This window comes from Miniopterus natalensis, chromosome 20 (assembly GCF_054644295.1).
Source record: "Miniopterus natalensis isolate mMinNat1 chromosome 20, mMinNat1.hap1, whole genome shotgun sequence".
Classification (NCBI taxonomy): Eukaryota; Metazoa; Chordata; class Mammalia; order Chiroptera; family Miniopteridae; genus Miniopterus; species Miniopterus natalensis.
The window spans coordinates 24,421,657-24,443,968 of NC_142100.1; the positions used below are offsets into that span (position 1 = coordinate 24,421,657).

The window sequence follows — 22,312 nt, forward strand, 5'->3', positions numbered from 1 at the left end:
CGCGCGCTGGGGCCCGCGCATGCGTAACCCCGCGGGGTCAGCGACGGCGGCCGGGAGGCGGAAGTGGAGGTGGTTGTGGCTCTGAGGGTGGTGAGAGGAGCTGCTGCGCCGAGGCGGCGGCCGCGGCGCTGAGGTGGTGGCGGCGCTGCCCGCCTCAGGCTGCTCGGCCTCTCGGCTCGTCTCCCAGCCTCTCCTGAGCCCGCCGGGGCCCGCGCCGGCCAGCGCCTGCCCTATGAGTGTGTCACTGGTTGTCATCCGACTGGAGCTCGCCGAACACTCGCCCGTCCCCGCCGGCTTCTGCTTCAGCGCCGCGGGTGAGTCCGCCGGCCTCGCCGCCTTCTCCGTAGCCCGCGCCCGGGCCCCGAGGGGACCTGGGCCTCCCAAAGTACGCGCCCCGGGAAAGGCCGCGGCGAGGGCTGTTACCTCAGGAAGCAGCCGAGAGGGGGTTGGCTCCCTCTCATCCCGTCCTTCCTTCAGAGGCCTTCCCGGGGGTCGCCTCCGGGAAGCCCCTCCTGGGCCTCCCTCCTGCCACCCCCTCTCCCCGCCGGGAGCTCTGTTTACACCCGGCGCGGCGCGTCTCCGCCCGGGGGTAGAGTCTGTAGGTTGCTTTCCTCTGCGCTTTGTGGAGGCAGGGACTGGGCTCCCAGCGACGCGGGCTGTCCCTGGTTTAATTACATCGTTCCTCCTGGAAAAAAATAATCCACTTAGGCGCCTTGTAACAACGGCAACGATTATCACGAACGTTTGTGCACATATCACAGCACTGTACCGCGTGCGGTGTCTTTTATCTAAACAGCAACTCTATTAGGTCAGCTAGGTGGGTGCCGCTCTTCGCAGACTGGGAAGCTGAAGCCCAGAGAGTCAGTGACTGGCCCGCCCGCGAGTATCTGGGAGGCGTGAAACGGGGGTGTTCTCGTTCAGGGAGCTGGGCTTGAGAGGCCCAGGTCTTCCTCGCCAGCCGCCTGCCCTCCTCGGGTTGGGGATGCAGCCCTGACTGTTCCTGGGACCTCAGTCAGTGACCTGACCATAGCATTCACTCAGGAGGTACTTAACCGCATGCGCCCGCCCTGTCTGCTGCTGGAGCCTTAGTTGGTGTGCAGAATGGGACGCGGTCGCTGCTTTGGTGGAGCCAGCAGTTCAGTGGGGGAGGCAGAAGCATGAATTACAGGGTAAATGTGGAACTACAACGGTGAGGGTAAGGAAGGAAAGCCTGGAAAACTGTTACAGGAGGACCCCTTTGGCTCGGGGAGGGGAACCGAGGCAGGTGGGGATGGTGTAGCCGGGAAGCTTTCCCGAGCATGTGAATTTTGGAGCTGCAAGTTAAAGACCAAATGTGATTTAATGAGGGATGAGCCCTTTTCAAAGGCTAAAAGTGATCTCTGACTTCAGACCTTCACCAGATCTACCCCAGCCACATTGTCACGTCTACATGGGTGAGTCACTGATGCATTTAGTCATTTGTTCAATAAATCTTTAAAGAGCTTCCAGTGTGTGGTGTAAGTGGTGGGCAAAACAGGCCTCGTCTCCGCCCTGATACAGCTTATATTAAGGACATTTCAGTCGATTCTCCAAATTCCTTTTTTGTGTGTTTCATTGATTTAAGACGGTGAGCACAGATTTGCATGATATGAATCATGAGTCTAAGGCAGGGTGTTTAAGAAAACCACCCCTAAAGGTTTTTGGAGGTTTTATTTGTTGATGATGACTCAGTTCCTTCATTGTGGGCTCAACACACAGTTGCGCTTTACTAGGTATTCAGCAAGGTTGGTTCCTCTGGGTGTAGTCGCTGTCAAATCTTTAAGCCATTACTCTCATTGAATTGGTGTAAAGTGAGTAATTTCCCTAGAACAGTCCTGCATTTCTGCATTTATTGCACCGAGTGTTTATTGACTGTCTCCTGGGCACTGCAGCAGCCCAGAAGTGAGATGTACACTGCAAAGGCATCTTAATATCCTGAAGGAAAAGCAGCAGAGAGAAAAGGGAGACCTACCGGTGGTAGATACTTTAAGAGTGGAGAGGAGCCTGTTTTATTATCAGGTATTAATCATTCGTGTATTCTTTAGCTGGGGAAATGTCCGATGAGGAGATCAAAGAGAAGACACTAGCTTCAGCTGTAGCCTGTTTAGAAGGGAAGTCGCCAGGGGAGAAAGCAGCAATCATACATCAGCACCTTGGCCGCCGAGAAATGACAGATGTGATCATTGAGACCATGAAGTCCAACCCAGGTATGCTGCCTAAAACCCTAGACTCTCCTTTGTAACATAAACCCCTGGTTGCCTGTTGTACACATGTTGGTCAGTGAGCCCATTGTTTTGACCTCTAGCATACTTTTGTCTTTACTGACTGTGCCTTGCACGAGATTGTCAAGCCACATTTCAACTTCCCCAAATATTTCTCCTAAATTAATCCTAACAAGCTGGGTTGACAACTCTATTCAGTGAAGAGAGCTACTTACCACCTAGGTCAGTGGCAGATCATGAATGAATCCGGATAAGCATGTTGTGTCTCCCCCTGCTCTGCCAGCTCACTCCAACCAGGGGAGTGGATGTGTACTACATCTCCAGCATGGAGGTGGTCAGAACTGGTAGGTTTGGTTTCCAGACTTAATAGCTGTGAATGTTTGTCCCACTTAAAAGTGCATGATGTAAGGCACCTGCTTTTATTATGGCATTGCTTTTATTATGGTAAGAGCCACCTTGAGGGTAGTAATGAGGTTTTTATGGGGCAGAGAACACTTTCAAGTTGAGATGCCCCCAAAACATGGCTGTCTGTGACTATACTTCTTAAAGCAACACATGACAATTTCTGTTAAAGTTTGTTCCTCTGCCTCAAAATTTTAACCTAATCAGAATCCTTCAGCATATTTCCTATCAGTTTATAACCTGCTAATTTTTGATTTGTGAAAGATGAGCTGAAAGCTACAATGGAAGAAGGAAAGTCTTCAGAAGCATCCCCTACTGCACAGAGAAGTAAAGATCAAAGTAAAGAAGGCATAAATGCTGCTCCTGATTCTCCATCCAAACAGCTTCCAGACCAGATTTCATTCTTCAGTGGAAATCCATCAGTTGAAATAGTTCATGGTATTATGCATCTTTATAAGACAAAGTAAGAAAAACCTTTTTCCTTTTGAGTTGGTCTATTTTTTGCTTTAGAGAAGAGAAAAATATTTTGCCCTGAAGGGAAGTGGGTATTTTGTTTCAAAAAGATGGTATACTCTTTTGTGTGTTAGAGAATTCTTAAATGTTTTACATTTGGTTAATCTTGTAGATTGGGTCTTCTCCTTATAAAAGAGATGTGTAAATAAATAGCCTTCCTAGGAAAATATTCCCTGAGAAGGCAGGCATGCAAGGTGATTGGAAAATTGAAAGGAAAGAAGATAGAAAAGAAAAATTATAAATGATCCATAACATCGCAATAGTCTCATATCTTCACCAAATCTTTATGAAAGAAACTAGGAAATCAGGTAATGGATAGCAATTTCATCACCTCTTTTTACCCTTTTCTGTGATCCAAGCAGAAGGCTTACAGGAGGCCAACAGAAAGGAAGCATTTGGCTAAATATAAGCTGGGCCATCAGCTTCTGGGATAATTGGTAGCTGACTTTTTTAAGGGCTGTCCTTGTCCTAACTGGTATGTTAAACTCCTACCAGGAAACAGCAAATACTCAGGTAGCCATTTGTAATCGCAGCTGTTGAAGTGAGTTTGCAGCATTTCAAAAGCAAATTGTAGTGAGGGAGGTTTCTTTCCTTCTCCTCTATTCCAGCTGTTCTGACCCAGCAACACTTTCTATAATCTTCAGAGTCACATCCACATGGTTCAGAATTCTCATTCATATATTTAGAGCTCTTTTCTCTTCTAGATCCTTTAAAGAAGTCCATAGTTAGAATTGTGCTTCCAAGTTACATAATGAGAGATGATTATTAAAAAAACTAATGAGAATAAAATACAAACTGCCAATTTGCCTGATACAGATTTGGAACCATAACAAGCCTTTAAACAGAATATTAAAAATTTCAGTGGTGGTATAATGTAGAACGTTTTGAAGCTTAACTTAAACTCCATGGTAGATATGTTTAAGGGATTCTGCATTTACCCATGTAGTGTGGAGTTTTAGTCAAAATAATAAGGTTAAATGATATGTGAAGTATTACAAGTTTTATTTTTTCCTATTTTCTTGGACATAAAAGTTGTCAGTGTTGTGTGAACTAACCATACCTCATCTATTCAAGACAGTCTAATTATTGTCTTATTAGTAAGATGACCTCCTTAAAAGAAGATGTGAGGCGCAGTGCCATGCTGTGTATTCTCACAGTCCCTGCTACAATGACCAGTCATGACCTTATGAAGTTTGTCGCCCCATTTAATGAAGTAATTGAACAAATGAAAATCATCAGAGACTCTACTCCAAATCAATATATGGTGCTGATAAAGTTTAGTGCACAGGTAAAAGTTAAGATATTAAAAATCTCTTTGCCACAGAAACTGTGTTTTTGAAACTGTATGATACTAGCTGTGTGTGGTTTACAACATTTTGTACTTTAGAGTCGTATGCATCTCCTAGGGTATTGTAATTCTAGAAATATTTTTAAATTCATTAGCAGACACTAAATTCTAATTCATACCCATGCTTTTTTATAAGTCAGATTGGGTATGAAATCTAGGATTGTGTTTGTTTATTTATCCAGTAGTAACTATTCCAGTAGAACAATGGTTTCCAAACTTTTAAAAGTTGACACCAATTATTAATTTTCCGTTATAACACTGTGCCCCTGCTTCTAATTTTTTATTTTTTGGTGACGAGGGATTTTTGTGACATTCCTTGAAGTATTAAAGATGCTTTAGAGTTCTGATTGGAAGTCACTGCAACGAGAAACTGAAACACTGAAAGAATGGCGATAAATTTTCAGTTTTTAAAAGCACTTATGCATTATAATATGTACTTTTTGAAAGAAGGTCTGCCATCCACTCTTTCACTAGTTGCATTAAGCAACATTTTTCATGTGTCTCAGTTCTAAAGATGTTAGCAAGATAGTCTCTTGGTTTTACATGTCATTCTAATGAGTATGCATATTTCTTTGTGAATATAAAAATGAGGGAAGCTTTAGGTATTTTCCAGTTTATTAAAGATCTACCTTATCTGTAGGTTTCATTCCATTTGTTTTTTTTTAAATAGCTTTTTATATTTGTCCATTAGTTTTGAAATGCAGCTTTGTCAAAAATTACTTCCATCTCACCTCATTGATAGACAGGTTTCCTGAATTCGGCCCAGATAAACAGTTTCAATTTGCAAATTGACAAAAATGGGCGTGCCTGTAGGATCATTTGCCATTGCCTCTGACTGGTCACCAAGATTTGTGGGTGAAAAGGAGCCCATGACACAAGGCCCACTTTGTCATTTCCTTCTTCCTCATAGAAATCCAGAGTTGACAGCAGTAGCAGCCATTCATTTGCCATGGGAAGGAAATTAAGAGAAGTGAGAGTTGGCTTATAGTGTGTACCTGTTCCATGGCCCACAGAAAGAACCCTTAGTGAGGAGTTCTGTGTACAAGAGGGTGCACAATTGTTTTCTTTAACTTTTCAAAGCACCCTACCATTGAAGGAGACATTTAAAACAAGTGTTTCAACTATCCTGGAGACATAGACTTAAATTGAGAAAGGAAAAACGCTTAACTGCTTTCATTTGTCAAGAGACCTTCCAAGATCACTGAAGAGCTTTGCAAACAATGGGCAAGTGGTATGATAATCCTTGTAAATCTGGTCACAGATGGAAAATTAGGATAGCAATGATGATATGCAGCCTTTATTTACTACTCTTCCATACCACTCACCGTGCTAAGTGCTTAATGTGCGTTACCTCATTAAATCTCTCTACAACCATTGAAGTAGACAAGTACCGTTGTTACCCTTGTTTTACAAATGAGGAAACTGACTGCAGAGAGGCTGGTGATTTGCCCAGGGTTACACTGCTTGAAATAAGTGACTGAACTGGGATTGAGCCTCACTTTTAATCCCTAGGGTGTATCCCTCTTCCAGCAGGAGTGGGATGAAAGTGTGGGAAAGGGAAGACAGTCACTGTCTGCAAGAAATTGTGTAATGGCAATAATTTAGTTACTGCCTCTATTTAACAATTAAGGCAGCATGTAACACAGGAAAAGTCACAGAAACAGATTGGAGAAAATGTTTAAGAACATATTAGACTTGTTAAATAGCCTGAAGCCTAGTAAACCCACAAATTTTCCTGTAACAAGTGCTTCATAGTGTGCAGATAATGCTGTGGGAATTTTCTGTTAATAGATTTTCTTTGTACTCACACACTGGCTCTCCACCTCTGTCAAGTTGGTGGGTGTTTTCTGAGACTTTGAAACAGCTTGCTGCATGTTCTTCCCAATGGGGACAGAACCCTTGACCTTGGTATCATGAGTTGTATTTATTACTAATGCTGGATCTTTGGGTCAGAGGCTCATCCTATCAGGGATTGTTTAAGGCCTAAAAACACCCTCCTGCCATAAGACTTGATGTTGTTAAATTAATATTGGGCCCTAATGAGAATAATAGACTCAGTAGCTACCAAATGTTGAACACTTACTACATAGATGCCAGGCCTGTGCTAAGTGCTTTTCATACATTCGCTCCTTGAATCCTCTCAACAGTGCCATGGGGTAGCTGTTGTTTTGGTACTTTTGTAATTGAGACAAATGTGGCTAAGTCACTTGCCCAAAACTACACAGCTAGTAAGTGCCAGAGTTAGGAATTCAAACCCAGGTGGTCTGACTGCATAGCCTGGGCAGCTAACTGTATTCTCACTCCTTTCTTTTTCTCATCAGAGACTTCTTATTAAGAACTAATGGGCCTTCTTATATCTTTTATAATCTCTTGAATTTTCTTTTGGCCTCGGCTTTATGCTGGAGGTGTTATAAAGAGATGTGCTTACAGAGTTGTACTGTGACCTTGAGGAAACCTAGTCTCTAGTTAATTTGTAATTCATCAGGGCACAGGAAGGCAGGAGGGGTTTGGTTTTGTAGTGTGTTGGCTCGTTTTCACGTGGGTGCTGAGGATAGCCTTGAAGAGCCCTATTTTGAGAAGTGAAAAGATGGTCTCAATACTATAGTGATCATGACAGTAAAGGAACCTTGATCATAATGGAGTTTTCTTTTTCTTGAATTTATTCTGAAAACAGTAGGAACAAGGACCAGGAAAAAAACAGAAGCCGGGTTTCTTTAAATTGTGGGCTCTATACAATGCTAGCATTTTAAATAAAAGAGTTGTTTCTTCTGTGTATTCTGCAGTTAGCTTCAGGCTGTTTTGTGCATATCAGTGGTGGGCCGAAGTGGGAGCCACATGTATTTTTTCCCCTGCTCTTGTTCTAGTGCATAGACAGTGCCTGACATGCTAGGTGCTCAGTAAGTATTTGGAAAAGTGAAGCTACATTTCCAGTACCAAGATTTTAAGAAGAGATCAGTGTTCAAAAGGTCCATTTCTTTGGTATAAACAGCTCCCTCAAGAAAGGATTAATTTATCTGGTGTTGAGTAGATTTCATCACATGCCCAGTGTCACAAACTTTGTGCCTTCCTCTGAGGAGGCATAGTTGCTTAGTGAGCATTTCCAGAGCTGGAGGTCCGAGGAGGGGTCTCCCTTTTTTCACTCAGCTGGCACGGCTGCAGCAGCTCCTGGTGGTGCTTGGGACCCTGAAGAGCTGCCCAGTGGCCCTCATTCAGTACATGGATCCATTTGCTCACTGTGCTGCTTCCTTGTCCATGAGCAGTTCAAGGAAAAGCCATTTCTCTTAAAGAATGGGGGAAGAAGCCATTAGGTTGCCTCCTCTTAGTATTAGAGAGAAGTATTATCCAAGAACTAGCTTTTAACATTTTGAAGTTAAAATGCACTGTACCCGATACACTAGGTTGTTTCCTGAAAGAAAACCCCTTCTTTCTCCCCGCTAAATATAACTATGGTCAGAATTGGTCATCCTTCCTCAGCTGTTCCGCTCCCTTGCTCATATTAAGAAAGCATAAATAATCAAGAATCCACACTTGACTACATCATCAGGGTGACATTTAAAGCTGCCGAAAAGCTTACAAGCTTTTGCTGTTAAGATTCAGAACCCCATGAGGGTAGCCCTGCAGGACAATTTTTGCCTGGTACTGACTTGAACCTATTCCTAGATGTTAACAATGTGGCATTTCCTTTCGCAGAACACCCTTCCTCCCCACCAGCAGCCTTGACAGGGCCAAAGCACACAACTTCCCATGTTTGGGCTAATGGCCACGGAGTGAAATCCAGACAAGCTTTGGCCTCTCAGCTGCCTCTAAAAATTGCTGAGTTTAAAAACTGAAGTCATCTCTGTTGCTTTCTGCTAAGGCTAGGCTAGAAGGTTCGATTTACGTGTGTCCATAGTCGCAAATGCACATGCGCTTTGCAAGGGACTGTTTCCGTATGGCATCCACCTTCCACTCCAAAGGAAGGGGAGAGTATTAGTATTTCAAAGACTAGCTCATCTTGAGTTTGGCCAAGAGTTTTGCTTTTGGTATTATACACTAGGTTGTTTAAAATCTCTTAATGGGATCCTTATCTATCATGTATTATTGTTTATTGGTTTATTGAAGAAAAGGAGTTAGTTTTTCACTCCATACCAGTTCCATTGGTCCTTTATTTTTTTGAACATAGATGCTGACATTTTTTAAAAACGACTATTCCCCAACAACCGTCAGTTATGATTTGGTTCCAAGCTTTGCAAAAATAAGTGTTTTACTTTCAGCTGCTGTGAAAGTGCTGACTAGAGGAAAAAATACTGCTATCAAGGGAAATGTTGACCGTTGCTGGTCAAATATTAAAATTATACTAGCTGTCAGCTTATTGAACATCAGTAGCTGCTGCTTGTTTTCCAGTAAGCCCATCGTGTATCAGGAAGAATCGTAGAGATGTAGGATATTGAGCTGCAGAGTTCGATTAGCCTGTGAACCTGCTTCCTGCTTCCATAGATGTTACTTTTAGCTGTAGTTCTCTTTCTCCTAAGTATAAGTTTTAAAAGCCAGTGAAGAGAGTAATTGAAGCTATGCATCTTGAATGTAAAGCACGTTTTCAGGCTCTTAATTTTTTCCCTTTTCCCCATTGATGTACCTAGGCGGATGCAGATAGTTTTTATATGGCATGCAATGGCCGCCAGTTTAACTCAATAGAAGATGATGTTTGCCAGCTGGTCTATGTGGAAAGGGCTGAAGTACTGAAATCTGAAGATGTAAGTATGAATAATCCTTATATTTGATATACATGCCAGAATGGTATAAAGTTGAACGTTAAGGTATCTACGGAAATATCCAGAATAGGCCAGTCCATAGAGACAGAAAGTAGATAAATGGTTGCCAGAGGCTGAGGGAAGAGAGGAATGGAGAGGAACTGCTGATGAGTACGAGGTTTCTTTTTAGGGTGATAGGAATGTTCTAGAATTAGGTAGTGGTGATGATTGCGCAAACTTGTGAATATACTAAAAAAACAACCACCCACTTTGGTGAATTTTATCTCATTTAAAAAAAATTGTCCAAAAATGTAAAAAAAATAAAAGAATATTATCTGTATTATTGAAATTGAGCATTCATCTCCAGATCAATAAAACATTGTCTGGAGCCTGAAGGAAGTGTTTTTGTTTTAAATATCAACCTTAATCCCCATCGTCATTCTCCATTCTGTTTTGATAAGTTTGTAATTGCTCTGATCTGCCACCCTCCATGGGAACCTTTCCTACAATATGTGCTCACCTGAATCATTTTATAAAGTGGTAGATTCAGCTCTGTTATATTTTTTAAATTCCTTTTCTTTCAAAGTAGACCTAAAGGTCTGTATACCTAGAAATCAGGTTCATGGAAATAAGTTCTGGTTACATTGTTCTACCATTAGATTAGGTGCCTGCCCCAGTCAGGGCACATGTGGGAGGCAACCAGTCGATGTGTCTCTCTCACGTTGATATTTCTCTCTCCCACCCCTTCCATTCTCTGAAAAGCAATGGAAAAAAATATCCCCTGGTGAGGAAAAATAATTAGAACTGGTGGGTGAAGAGCAAGGCTTATGTGAGATGTTTCACTGTAGGGTGCCAGCCTACCAGTGATGGACCTGACTGAGCTCCCCAAGTGCACGGTGTGTCTGGAGCGCATGGACGAGTCTGTGAATGGCATCCTCACCACGTTATGTAACCACAGCTTCCACAGCCAGTGTCTGCAGCGCTGGGACGACACGACGTGAGTACAGAAGTTCATCTCTCATCCTGTCAAGCCCACCATTACCCTTCCCCAGATGTCAGGGAAGGGCATTCTGGGAGGGTTTCCCAAATATCTCAAGAAAATAAGATGACAACTCAATTATTTTTGAAAGGGAAGGCAGGAAGAATTGAATAAACTGTTAATTATTTTTTAATAGACAGATGAGATGGTGTATCATAGAATGCTAGTTGTATAGTACAAACAAGTTTATTTTTTCTTCCCTTTTTCTTTTTTATTCTCAAGATCATACTTACATTTCAGAAAGACCATTCTGGTACATGGAGAAAAGAATTAGTTTATTGTTTTCTTATCCAACCACTACTGTAGCTGCCATTTTTATTGGCTTTTTGTAAATTGAGACTTGAATACTCAGAGAGCACTGGTATCTTCTTCCACATGATGTTCATTGTATGGAAAAAGGTCATATGCATTTCAGGAAGTACATTAACTTTTTTCTTTTCATTTATTTTGTTGAAATTTACTACAGAGTTTAGTTTCAACTCTCAGGAACAACCTTGAAAGGATAGGATACATTGTAAATGATTTAAACCTTTGGGAAGTGGGGATGAGGCAGATTGTTTAAAGTTAAAATACCTTATGGATAACCAGATGTGAAACGAAATTAGTAACTTGTCTCAAGTCCCTAATTCTAACCTGTTATTTAATTCTTTGATTATGTAAGCTTTAGACAGAAGAGTGGGGAAAGGTATGAGGCAGATCAGGACTTCTCCCTTTTCCTCTGCTTTATCAAGATTTTTGAATTTTTTCATTTTGTTTGCAAATAGTTCCACAGTGTATTTTGACTGCTACTTTCAGTCATGATAAAAGTATATTAGGGAGGATTTAAAATTCAGTGTTTGGCTTTTGGGTTGTATGACAGCTGTTTTATATTTAATCTGTCTCATTCTCATGGTGTCCTGGGTAGGTGCCCTGTTTGCCGGTACTGTCAGACTCCAGAGCCAGTAGAAGAAAACAAGTGCTTTGAGTGCGGTGTTCAGGAAGTAAGTGCTGGGTGGCGGGAAAGAAGAATGAACCCAGCTTTAATTGTCGGGCTTTCTTCTACCCTGCCCGGCTTGAAGTCATGTAAAGTCTGATTTAAGACGGATTTTTGTTGTTGTTGTTCTAGTGTCAGGCAAGAAATGTAACTATAAAAATTATTTGACTCCAAAGCAAAATACTTTATGCTTTTATTCTTTGTTCTTTGAAAAAGCCTGCACTGTCATTGATGAATTATGAACATTTTCTTTGCTATTTGCATAGAGTTCCATTAAAATCAGAATGAGAAAATGACTGACCCATAGAAGCATCCTTGCCTTTTGGGTTTTAAACATATTTATTCAGAACTCCCATAGAAACAATTCTAAATCTGTGTCGGTCCCCTTCCTACTGTGAGTGGGGCAGATCATGTATTTTTATATTATTAAGGTCATACCTTCTTCTCGGCAGAACCTTTGGATTTGTTTAATATGTGGCCACATCGGATGTGGGCGATATGTGAGTCGACATGCCTATAAGCACTTTGAGGAGACCCAACACACGTACGCCATGCAGCTCACCAACCATCGTGTCTGGGACTACGCTGGAGGTGAGCACCACTCTCATCCTCTAATTCGGGTTCATTCTCTATGGAAACATCTCCCTCAGCACTTCTCCACTCTCTCACAGCTTGAAACCTTGCTGCTGACGGCTGTGGCAAACTCAAGCCGTGGCAAACTCAAGCCGCGTGGGGCACCACTTACTGTGAATGGCCTGCATTGCACATTATAAAGGGAGTTAATACTTCCACTCTTGCTCTCTCACTCTTTTTAAAATTCAAATGATGTAGCCCACTTTTAAAGAAATACTGCAATTTAGATCTGTGAAAACAAAAATTTTGTCCATTAAAGTACCATGGAGACCCTTTTCATTCTGAGAGAAACATGCCTGGGTCGACTAATCCTTTTTTCAGATAATTATGTCCACCGACTGGTTGCAAGTAAAACAGATGGAAAAATAGTCCAGTATGAATGCGAGGGCGATACTTGCCAAGAAGAGAAAATAGACGCCTTACAGTTAGAGGTAAGATGAGTTATTATTAATTACTAAATAGCTGTTTCTACTGCTTTTTACTATTGTAACTTGGGCTTTTAATTTTGTCATTTACTCTGCACGTCAACTTTTTTTTAAAGTTCTATTACTGCTGTGAAGGATTATTAAAATATCTTTATCCTGAGTTTCTTCTTTGAAAGTCTGTTTCACTGTGCCTTATTTTCAGTGTGATGATCCGAGTTGCCTCAAGGTCAGGGTTAATGTTGTCCTCTAGCTGCCATAAAACTGGAAGTTAAGAATCTTCCTGTTGGCATTATAGCAGTGGTTGGAAACTGTGCAGACTTGGTCAGAATGAGGAAACCCCAGTAGTATCTTTCCATGCCCGAGGAGCTATTCCCTATTTATTGGGCTGGCATTTTATGAATTAGAGGTTTATATACACAAATGTATACGCAAAGTATATATTTTCTGAATTTGAAGCTTATACACACAAAGCCATTTTTGTGTGTTCGTATATTAGAAGAAACATTAGCACAATCTGATTTTTCTCCATAGCAGTAAATCCTGTCTACTGTAAAATTGATGTTGCATAAATTTTATGTTAATGAAGAGAAGTTTAACATGAGTCCTGTTTTATATAAATTTTTAAAGGCTTGTTTTAAAAACAAATACTTTGCCCTGCTGGGCATGGCTCACTAGTTGAGCATCGACCTAGGATCCAGGAGATCGCGGTTCAAGTCCCAGTCAGGGCACATGCCCAGGTTGCGGGCCCATTCCCCAGTTGGGGGCATGCAGGAGGCAGCCAATCAGTGACAACTCCCTCATCATTGATGTTTCTATCTCTCCCTCTCCCTTCCTCTCTCTGAAGTCAATAAAGGTATATTTTTTAAAAACACACAAACCCAAATACCTTAACCTTGGGAGGAAATAGAATTTGAACACTTGCTCATCTCCAGGCTTTTGAGGTCTGATAGATCAGTAGAGTGGCCTAAAATAAGGCTGATGTTGTTACCATTAATAAATTATATTGATATGACCAAAGTTCAAACCTTTTACATTAAGTTTTTAGATTAAGTAACCCTTCCATAATAACTGTAAGTATGTCCATTCAGTGAATATTTATTGAGGGCTGCTGTCTGTCAGCCACTCTACCTGGTGGTGGGAATGCAGCATTAAACTCCCTGCCCTCTTGGAGTGTGCATTCTGATGACACGCACGTTCTCCCAATTGTCCTTTCTCTCTGTTACACTTTCCATCTCTTCTCTAGCCTACAAACATATTTAGAGCTCTTCTAGTCTCCTAGAATAGTCTTTCCAAAATACAGATGTGATCTGGCACACCTGGGCCCACATTCTCAATGTAATACCCCAGAGACTTCCATAGACCCCATCTGTTCATACCCTACACCCCAACCTCATTGGTGTTACTTTTCATCTCTGAAGAGACCTAAACATCCACAGCTTACATCAAAGTCCAATCGTTCTCTGGAATCAGACCTCTCTCTTCATTTCTCTCCTCCTGTCTGTTAAGACCTCTCTCAAATCTCACTTCCTTTCAGAAGTCCTACCACATCCTACTGTCAGAAGCTAGCTGTCCTTTCCCTGTGCTTTCACAGCACTGTTCATTCATCCATGTAGTCAGGCAGCAAATGTTTCTTAACATGCAGCTTGTGCCAGGCACTGAGGATACAGAAATAAAGGTAGAACCCTTGCTTTCAAAGAGCCCAGTCAAGGAAGATAGGCAGATAAACCAGCGATTAAGTGCTGGTGTTTAAGTGCCATTAATGACAGGCACAGTGCTGTGGGAGCTGAGAAAGGCGCTTAGCCCACGGCTGGGAGAGACAGGGTCAGCCTCCTGCGGAGGACAGGCCGGTCAATAGATGAGCTGATTTGAGTTACACTTTGGTTTAAATACTGCATGGTCCTTAAAGTCAGCTTGAACAGAATCCTAAGTTTTTTACTGTACATTTCTCTGTTTGTCCCTGACTAGACTGTAAGCCCCAGGAGGCCAGGAGTATCATTGTATTTTAGTGGGTAGAGCGGGACCAAGGTGTAATATGTATCGATGGTTCCTGTTACTCTCCTGTAGGTCATTCACAGTCAGGTTTTAGTAGTGTTTCAGAGACTGAGGACAGTGACTAATGGCTTCTTGTTTATTCTCTATATTTTCCAGTATTCATATTTACTAACAAGCCAGCTGGAGTCTCAACGAATCTACTGGGAAAACAAGATTGTTCGGATAGAGAAGGACACAGCTGAAGAAGTAAGTTTTTGGCTTAGTGACCACTGAAGTGCCATGTGGAGGGCAGCCTGATGCCGGTATGGGGAAAGGCAGAGTACAGGACACAGCAATCTTTGAATATTCCTTCTTAGTCTGGTAGACAGGTAAAGAACTGTTCTGCCTCTAGAAAGAAACCTTTGTTCTACGTATGTCAGTTATCTCTCAATAAAGCTGGAGTTAGGGGGAAGAAAACAGAAAACAAGCATGTGGCATCAGTTGGCTCACCCCGATAACCTAACTGTAGGTAAGGATTCCAGGGGGAAGTGGTAAACACCTGAATTTTCGTTATATTAGAGACTTAGTCTGTGAAGACGCTATTGTGGGACAAGCACTTTAGGCCACAATGAGAGTGAAATTAGTCAAGAAGAGGAAAAGGAAGAGACAGAAATACTCTATTGCAAATGCATTCAACTAAGTATAATTTCAGAATGGGAGCGAAGGAGATATATATTCTCACCTAGGCTTACCAAATTAAGAAGAATCTATTGAACTCTTACTGCAAGCTGAGCTCTAGACCATAATAAGTTAAGGAAGAAATAAAATACCTGGTATGCACCCTAAAAAAAAAGAAAACAGAAACCTTGAATTTAAAGGCTTTACTATTTGGGGGTTGAGGTTGTTGTTTGTTAACTTCAATAAGGTTTTCTAGTGCCTTGTGTAATTCTATTTAAAAAATAGAAGTATGTGCATGAGGGTTTGTAATTTGAGTCAGCCAGTTGGTTTGTCAACTTGGGAACAGCTGCTTTGGGAGCTGAACATGGGCCTCTAAGGCAGCAAGATGTTACTTCAAAGTTGATGGGAACAAAATTGGGCAGAAATGCTGGAACTTCAGTGGTCACTGTGGTTCCTTACTGGTCCAGGACAGCGATTTTCAGCTGGTGTGGTGTGAATTTTTAAAACGTGCAATACCTATTTAGTCAGGGGCCCTGGCCTCTTTTCCCTTAGATTGTCAACTTAAAAAATGACAGCATCCATTTGGTGTGAGTGAATCAAAATTAAACCTATATGCTTTTTTGTCAGATCAGTAAAATATGTATTTTTTGGTGTGCTGCAGAGTTTTAGTAACTAGTTTATGTGTGCCACAAGATGAAGAAGGTTGAAAATCACTGGTCTCGGGCAGTGGTTTTCAGATTTTGACAAAGATGCCATTTTTTAAAAGATGCCATTCACTACTCCAGCCTTTAAAAGAGAAAGGTGGTGCGATGTTGGTGGAAACCTGGATGGAGGGCCCAGAGCTCCACCTGCTTGGTTCTCCCTTTGTCTCCGGCATGTACAAAAAAAGGGAGTTTGAAAACCAGTGAGCACTGCAGGGTTCATGTATAGTTAGGATGCCAGGAACCATTTTCTGGACCTACAGACAGTATTCATAATTCATTGATTCCCTTAGTATTAAAAAAAGGCTTTGAGATTTTTTCAGTGCTTATCTGAATAACTTTGTGAATCCCCACCAGTAACTCGGCCTTCACATGGAGACTGCAGAACTGGGCTCGGGGCTCACCTCCGAGGAGGATTATCCTGGAGCTTAGCAGGCAGGGCCGAGCTCTCACTTTATGCCAGGCTCAGGGGCCCTAGTTTCTGGGTATGCCTACAAATGAGGAGAAACCAGGTCTTTTAAAAGAAGGCTTAACACTAGCTTTGAAATGATGTTTAGTTAAATGTTCTTGATGAAGTTCTTATAAGAACCTTCCAAGCAATGGAAATGCCTTTCCAGACACATTCAAGTTCTGAGTTGGGCTTGATTGGAGCACATGGAGAAGGACATGCCCCTGACAGCACTCAGGACAGAGCACAGGTCGCTGCCACTTGGTGTCAAGTTATGGACTCCCGGGGAGGAGGAGCACTGGCAACCTGAGCAGCCTCACTAATGGGTTTTTCCATGGGCTCTACCAGCGTGACCACAAAAGTGCTTCGTGCAGACCCTTGAGAGCTAAGCTCAGGATTCTCTCCCTTTTAAGATTCTTTAGGATTAACTACATTCTCTAACACATGCCCATGAATAGTCTCAAGGGGCAGGGAAGCTAAAAACTGAAACTTGTGTTTACGTTTAGGTAAGGGAAGATGGAGGCAGGGGCAGCCCTAAAAGAAAAAACTCAAAGGGCTTGGAAAGGATGCTTTGTTTTCTAATAACAACTGTTGCTATCTATAAGTTAATGGATGATGCAGCCCTTTGTTCCTGCCACTGTCCTCCTTTTGACCAGTCCTCTGTCCACTGGCACCTCCAGCAATAGAGCATGTGCGAGGATTAACAGTAACCAACCGTGGGCTTCACTGACAGAGATTCTTGTTCATGGGTCTCATAAAAAGTTAATGTGTGGGGGGGTGAAGGTTGAAATTCACTGTGAGCTTCAATTATAATAGTATTCCTGTCCCCCAATGCCTTAGGTAGTACAGTTGTAGCATGTGAACAGTCTGTTCTAGAAAATGAAGTTCATACCCACTTGAAGATTCTTAGTTTTAATGGGATCATATATGGAGAACACAGAATAGGCCATCAGGACAGGTGCATTCCCCAAGTCTGTAGACTTCACACCTGAGTGAATCCAATGTCTGCCTAGCTAGACTTCAACAGACTCAACTAGGATTGCTGCCATCTGAGACATAATACACTAGAACTTTCAGTTCTCTTACTTTTTAAGACAGTGTAAAATGAATTAGTTCCAAATAAATTGCCTTTATAAGTGAACTCAATAAAACAAGAACCGATTATGTTCCATATGGCTTCATGGTACATGAGAAATGTAAGAGTTGGGGGTGGGGAACCTCAAACAATCAGTTACCACACATTTCTTAGATTAGATGAGCCTCTTGGATCATTTGGATAATGGCTTTTGGAATGTAGACTTAGAAAGAAACGATGGTGAGTCAGGAATGGGAGCAGAGGCCCTGCTCCAGGGTCTCTCACAAACCGTCCCCTGCTCTGCTGCTGAAACTCTTCCTTTACTTCCGAGCAGCTTCACTTGACACTCAGCAGCTCCCGAGCCTTTGTTCATCCTGGTATAGAGAAAAGTAAGGAAAAAAGGATTTCTCGAATTTTTTATTCCTATTACAGGAATTCTTTAAAATAATTGTCTCACCTTTTCTGTGTTTGGTTCGTCAAAGTTATACACACGTAATTGGAAAAAAATTTTTGAGAAGTTAGCCCCAAAGACCACATAGCTTTTTCTTTGTGAAATGAAACGGATCTGTTTGCTTTTTCAGATTAACAATATGAAGACCAAGTTTAAAGAAACAATTGAGAAATGTGATAATCTGGAGCACAGACTAAATGACCTTCTAAAAGAAAAGCAATCTGTGGAAAGAAAGTAGGTATAATTGCCTGTTCTTTAAAGTGGGTATTTTATCTTAACAGGCAACAAAAACAGATAGTTTCCATCATTCCTTAGGAAATACTCATTTTCAGGTATATCACCAGGTTTTTTAGGGGTCTACCTATATGTGTAGCAAACTTAGTGACTTCCTATTTATTAAAAAACATGGTGTTTCGTGCCAGATGGATGCCGTGAGGAATGCAGTGTTCTCTCCTGATATCTGTGTGCTAACGGCATGTGCAGATATCTTCCACATTTGCCTGAAGAAAGCAATTTCCTTGTGTGCACAGCCTGTAACTTCTCTGAGCCATGGTGGCTGAGAAATGGCATTTAGGAAAGACTGTGTCTAAGCTGGAGATGGCATGTGTCCCAACCTTGGACAGGAATTAAAGGCCAAAGGTGTTAACTATGGAGCAAAAGACTCATGAACAGCATGGCGAGACGACAGTTTAACTCTGCTGCTGTTATGTGGGAAGATAGTGACTGATTGAAATTGCCTTTCTCGTTTAAGTCATACTCACAAAAATAATTGGATTTTTATCTCTAGATAAATAGATAAAAATAAATTTAAGGGGGCTAATTGTTCTTTTAAATGATTTTTTTAAATAGACCTTTTATCTTGGAATAAGTATAGATTTACAGAGGTTGTAAGGATAGCACAGAGTTCCCGTATACCCTTCATGTATTTTCCCCATTGTCTAATGTTGAATTTTTTAAAATAGTTTTTTGTGTGTGTGTGGTAAGAATCTATGTAACACAAATTTTCCATTTACCGTTTTTAAATGTACAGTTCAGTGGCATTAAGTACATTCACAATATTATACAACTGTTACGACCATCTGTTTCCAAAATTTTTCGTCACTACAAACAGAAACTCTTTACCAAAGGTGGGTTTTTTTTAAACTGTTATAAAAACACTACAAAATTAGTAGAAATAAAAACCAGAAATCCTCCTACACTTTCAGGTTGAATTGTATTAAAGAATTAAAAAGTTAAAACTGGAAGTTTTCCTCGATCCTGATATCTGGAGGTTACCATTATTAACAGTACCAGTGAATATTTATTCTAACAGATCTTTTGCTGGACCTGTATAAACATTTCACATACATAGTTGTTGTTTTTCCTACAAAATTAGAATAATACTAGGTGTCCTATTTGGTAAAGTACTCTGTTTTGGAGATTTTTTTCATGTTCTCACATTTAGGTGTATATTGACCTCTGTCATGGCTGTATAATATTCCATCGTGTGGAGGTCCCATAATAGTTTCAAGTGGTTCTCATAGATGGACATTTAAGTTGTCTCAAGTCTTACACTACTGTAAACAACGTTGCAACGAGCATCTTTCTCCATGTGTCTTTCAGCGCAGTCCTGAGTATATCCATTTTGTAGGACAATTTCCTAGAAGTAGGGTGTAGCTATGTCAAAGGGTATGTGAAATCTTGACTTTCTAGTTAGCTCTAAGTTGACTTCGAGAGCTTGTACCAGTTCCCACGCTAGTGCCATGTGTGAGAGCCCCTCTTTCCATGTGTGAGCTCTTTGGCATTCTAATACATAAAAATTATGTTTAATCTTGTGATTCTTTACTTATGAGTAAGATTGAGCATCAAGAGTAGGGCACTCCCTGTGTTTGAAAACCCTCTCCAATAAATGCAATAAGGTCAGATCACTTGACTCTCCAAGAATGTCACTTTTCCTCATAACTTCCTTATCACCACTTATCCTCTCTAACCACCTATTTAACCACTGACTACAAAACAAGAGAAGCAGTAGAAGTTTTAGCATAAACCATGAATTACAGAATAGTATTTGCTATGGAAAAGTTTCTATGCTAAAAAAGAAAAATTGTCTCAAAGCTATACTTGGGTTAACTAGAGCAAAATTCTTGTTTTGTGTAGCTGTTGCAATGGCAGCAACCAGACTGTCTGAACAGGAAGGGAGGAGTCTGCCTTAAATGGATTCGGAGGTCATGGCTCCTCTGTTCAATCCCAGAGCAGAAAGGGGACTGTGTCAGAAATTGAAAAATGTGCTTTTGTCTTCCTTTGTTTTGCAAAAGGTGCACTCAGCTAAACACAAAAGTAGCCAAACTCACCACAGAGCTCAAAGAGGAGCAGGAAATGAACAAGTGTTTGCGAGCCAATCAGGTCCTCCTGCAGAACAAGCTGAAGGAGGAGGAGAGGGTTTTGAAGGAGACCTGTGACCAGAAGGATCTGCAGATCACCGAGATCCAGGAGCAGCTGCGTGATGTCATGTTCTACCTGGAGGCGCAGCAGAAGATCAACCACCTGCCTGCTGAGACCCGCCAGGAGATCCAGGAGGGACAGATCAACATTGCCATGGCCTCGGCCTCAAGCCCCCCCTCTTCCGGGGGCAGTGGGAAGCTGCCCTCCAGGAAGGGCCGCAGCAAGAGGGGCAAGTGACCTTCACAGAAACAGGTGTCCCTGAGACTGCTTTCCCTGGCACAGCGAGGGTGTGCTGGGGCCTAAATGTGAGGGTGGGCCCTAAATAAGTACAAGTGAGGATCAGGCTGCAGTTGTTTGGGTGTTTTCATTTGCTGGTGTTTGGTGTAATGAATGTAGAGGGTTGATGGCTAGGAGAACGGATGGAAGGGGCGGTATTTTCAAAGGTGACTGGTTTTTCAACCTAATAGTTCACTAACCTCAGACATTCTAATGGCCATTTTGCCTTCCTACTCAATGCCCCAAATCTGCTGTGCGTTTTTCCGTTGTATTTATTGAGTTGGTGTTTTTGACATTCAGTTCTGGGGTTGGTGGGTAACGTTCCCTGGTACTAAAGCACCAAACCTCCCTGAGTCATAGCAGCTGCCTTAGAGAGAGGTTTGCATTGGCAACTGAGGATTTATGAAAATTCTGGAGCATTAGTCTCATATTGTCATCCCTCCCTGCCTCTGGGGAATTGCTTCAAGCACTGGTTGAATGTTATATGAAAGAGACTGGGCCTGTAAACCAGGCACTGGCTTGTCTCCAGCAGCCATATCTTCTTGCTCTAGGGCTAGCCAGGAAAAACAAACAACCCGGGGCAGACTGAGTAGACCCAGTGTAGGAAAAATGGTGGTGTTTCCACTTTGTTTTTGATGACTCTACACCTCCCTATAAACCTCAAATAAGGAGGAGACTTAATCGGTGACTCCAAGACTCAAATCACAGAGTGAATTTCCTTGCATCCAGCAAGAATGAGCAGGCAGATTTATCATCCATGTGAAAATGTAGAGTGAGGCCTCTGACTAGCTGATTGTGTATTTTGCTGGGATCAGTATTTTTTGAATGTTTACAAAAGATTGGGCTGCATGTTCAGGTTGCGGCTAGAGGGAGCTTGGGCAGATTTTCAATTATGCTTTCAAGCTATAACCAAAGGCTGTTTCTAAATCCGAAAATTAGAATTTTAACAGAGCCCCCTTTAAAACAGTCATGTGATGCTTGTTGTGGGCCAACAGAGGAGCTGTGTACTTTCTCTAGAAACATAAATGTCAAATAATTCATAATATGCAGTAATAAGCAAAATTAAACTAAGAGCCGTTGGAATTTAGTTTCCAAAAGAGGTAAGCTGGATAGATTAATACATACTGTTAAATGATGAGTTTGTTTTCTGCTTTATAATTATCCAAAGTTCAAATTACCCCATTTCAGAATTTTTTAGCCTATGGTTAAGCCTCATCCCCTTTGACCTAAATGTCTTACAAGTTCCTTGTTAGCACACCAACTGTTTTCCTAATCACCACCCATTGTTGTGGGATGTGCTGCAGCATTTCCCAAAGAACCTTACCTGTAACTTTGCAAAATGAATGTACTTAGACATTCTCAATTTTTACATAGGACAGACTGTCTGTAAGTCCTTGGACTTACCAGATATCACAGATATCTTAGAGCGAGAGTGGGAATGTAAAGCATAACCTAATTCTCTTTCCTATAGAGATTCTATTTTATTTAAAATCTATTTTTACACTAGTTAGAATCCTGCTTTTTTGGCCAAGTACTTGTCTTGCATGTCTGACCTTGCAGAAGCTGGGGTGGATCGTAGCATACTAATGAAGAGAATTACAAGTAGTTTACAAAGTTCGCACACTCCCCGTTTCCCTGTGATCACCTCCATCAAGCAGCTCTACCACCAGCTGGGAGAAGGCAGATTTTCTGTACAGGTGGGATAAGTGCTCTGAAAGGCTGTACCCAGAGGAATGAGCAAATAGGCAAATGTTTCCAAACCACTTGAAGGTTTCTAAAAAATGTGGCAGAAAATATCTTATTAAGATATGTAAAGAAAATGTTTTTTAAAAACCAGTTAAAGAGTTACGTTTGGATTTGACAAAATTACATATGATAGAAACTGTCAGTGTTTTCTTCAGGGTGGAAATGAACCACGTAACATACCCTTACTACTTTGAACAGTGACATTGCATTAAAGTAACCAAACTTTGAAATAATTCTGTTTC

General features: G+C 41.5%; 1 protein-coding gene across 2 annotated transcripts; it reads left to right on the forward strand.

Annotated features, from left to right (window-relative positions):
• The first annotated feature begins 110 nt into the window (after positions 1–110).
• BRAP (BRCA1 associated protein) lies at positions 111–22,303 on the forward strand. 2 transcript variants are annotated; one of them, XM_087828607.1, is made up of 13 exons: positions 157–314; positions 2,064–2,225; positions 2,907–3,105; positions 4,254–4,443; positions 9,123–9,236; positions 10,082–10,230; positions 11,177–11,252; positions 11,698–11,836; positions 12,200–12,309; positions 13,838–13,912; positions 14,452–14,541; positions 17,758–17,861; positions 19,922–22,303. In XM_087828607.1, exons 1-13 carry the CDS (start codon positions 233–235, stop codon positions 20,283–20,285), a joined length of 1,854 nt encoding a protein of 617 aa, XP_087684733.1. In that variant the 5' UTR covers positions 157–232; the 3' UTR covers positions 20,286–22,303. The 2 variants fall into 2 exon arrangements, with proteins under 2 accessions (XP_016058566.1, XP_087684733.1); XM_016203080.2 differs by lacking the exon at positions 13,838–13,912 and having other exon boundaries at positions 111–314.
• Positions 22,304–22,312: the final 9 nt, after the last annotated feature.

What these genes read in the sequence shown, in the direction of transcription:
- BRAP (XM_087828607.1), top strand. Translation starts at nt 233, where the DNA reads ATGAGTGTGTCACTGGTTGTCATCCGACTGGAGCTCGCCGAACACTCG. An exon ending in CAGCGCTGGGACGACACGAC is followed by an intron (nt 10,231 to 11,176) that starts GTGAGTACAGAA and finishes TGTCCTGGGTAG; the next exon opens with GTGCCCTGTTTGCCGGTACT. An exon ending in AGCACTGTTCATTCATCCAT is followed by an intron (nt 13,913 to 14,451) that starts GTAGTCAGGCAG and finishes TATATTTTCCAG; the next exon opens with TATTCATATTTACTAACAAG.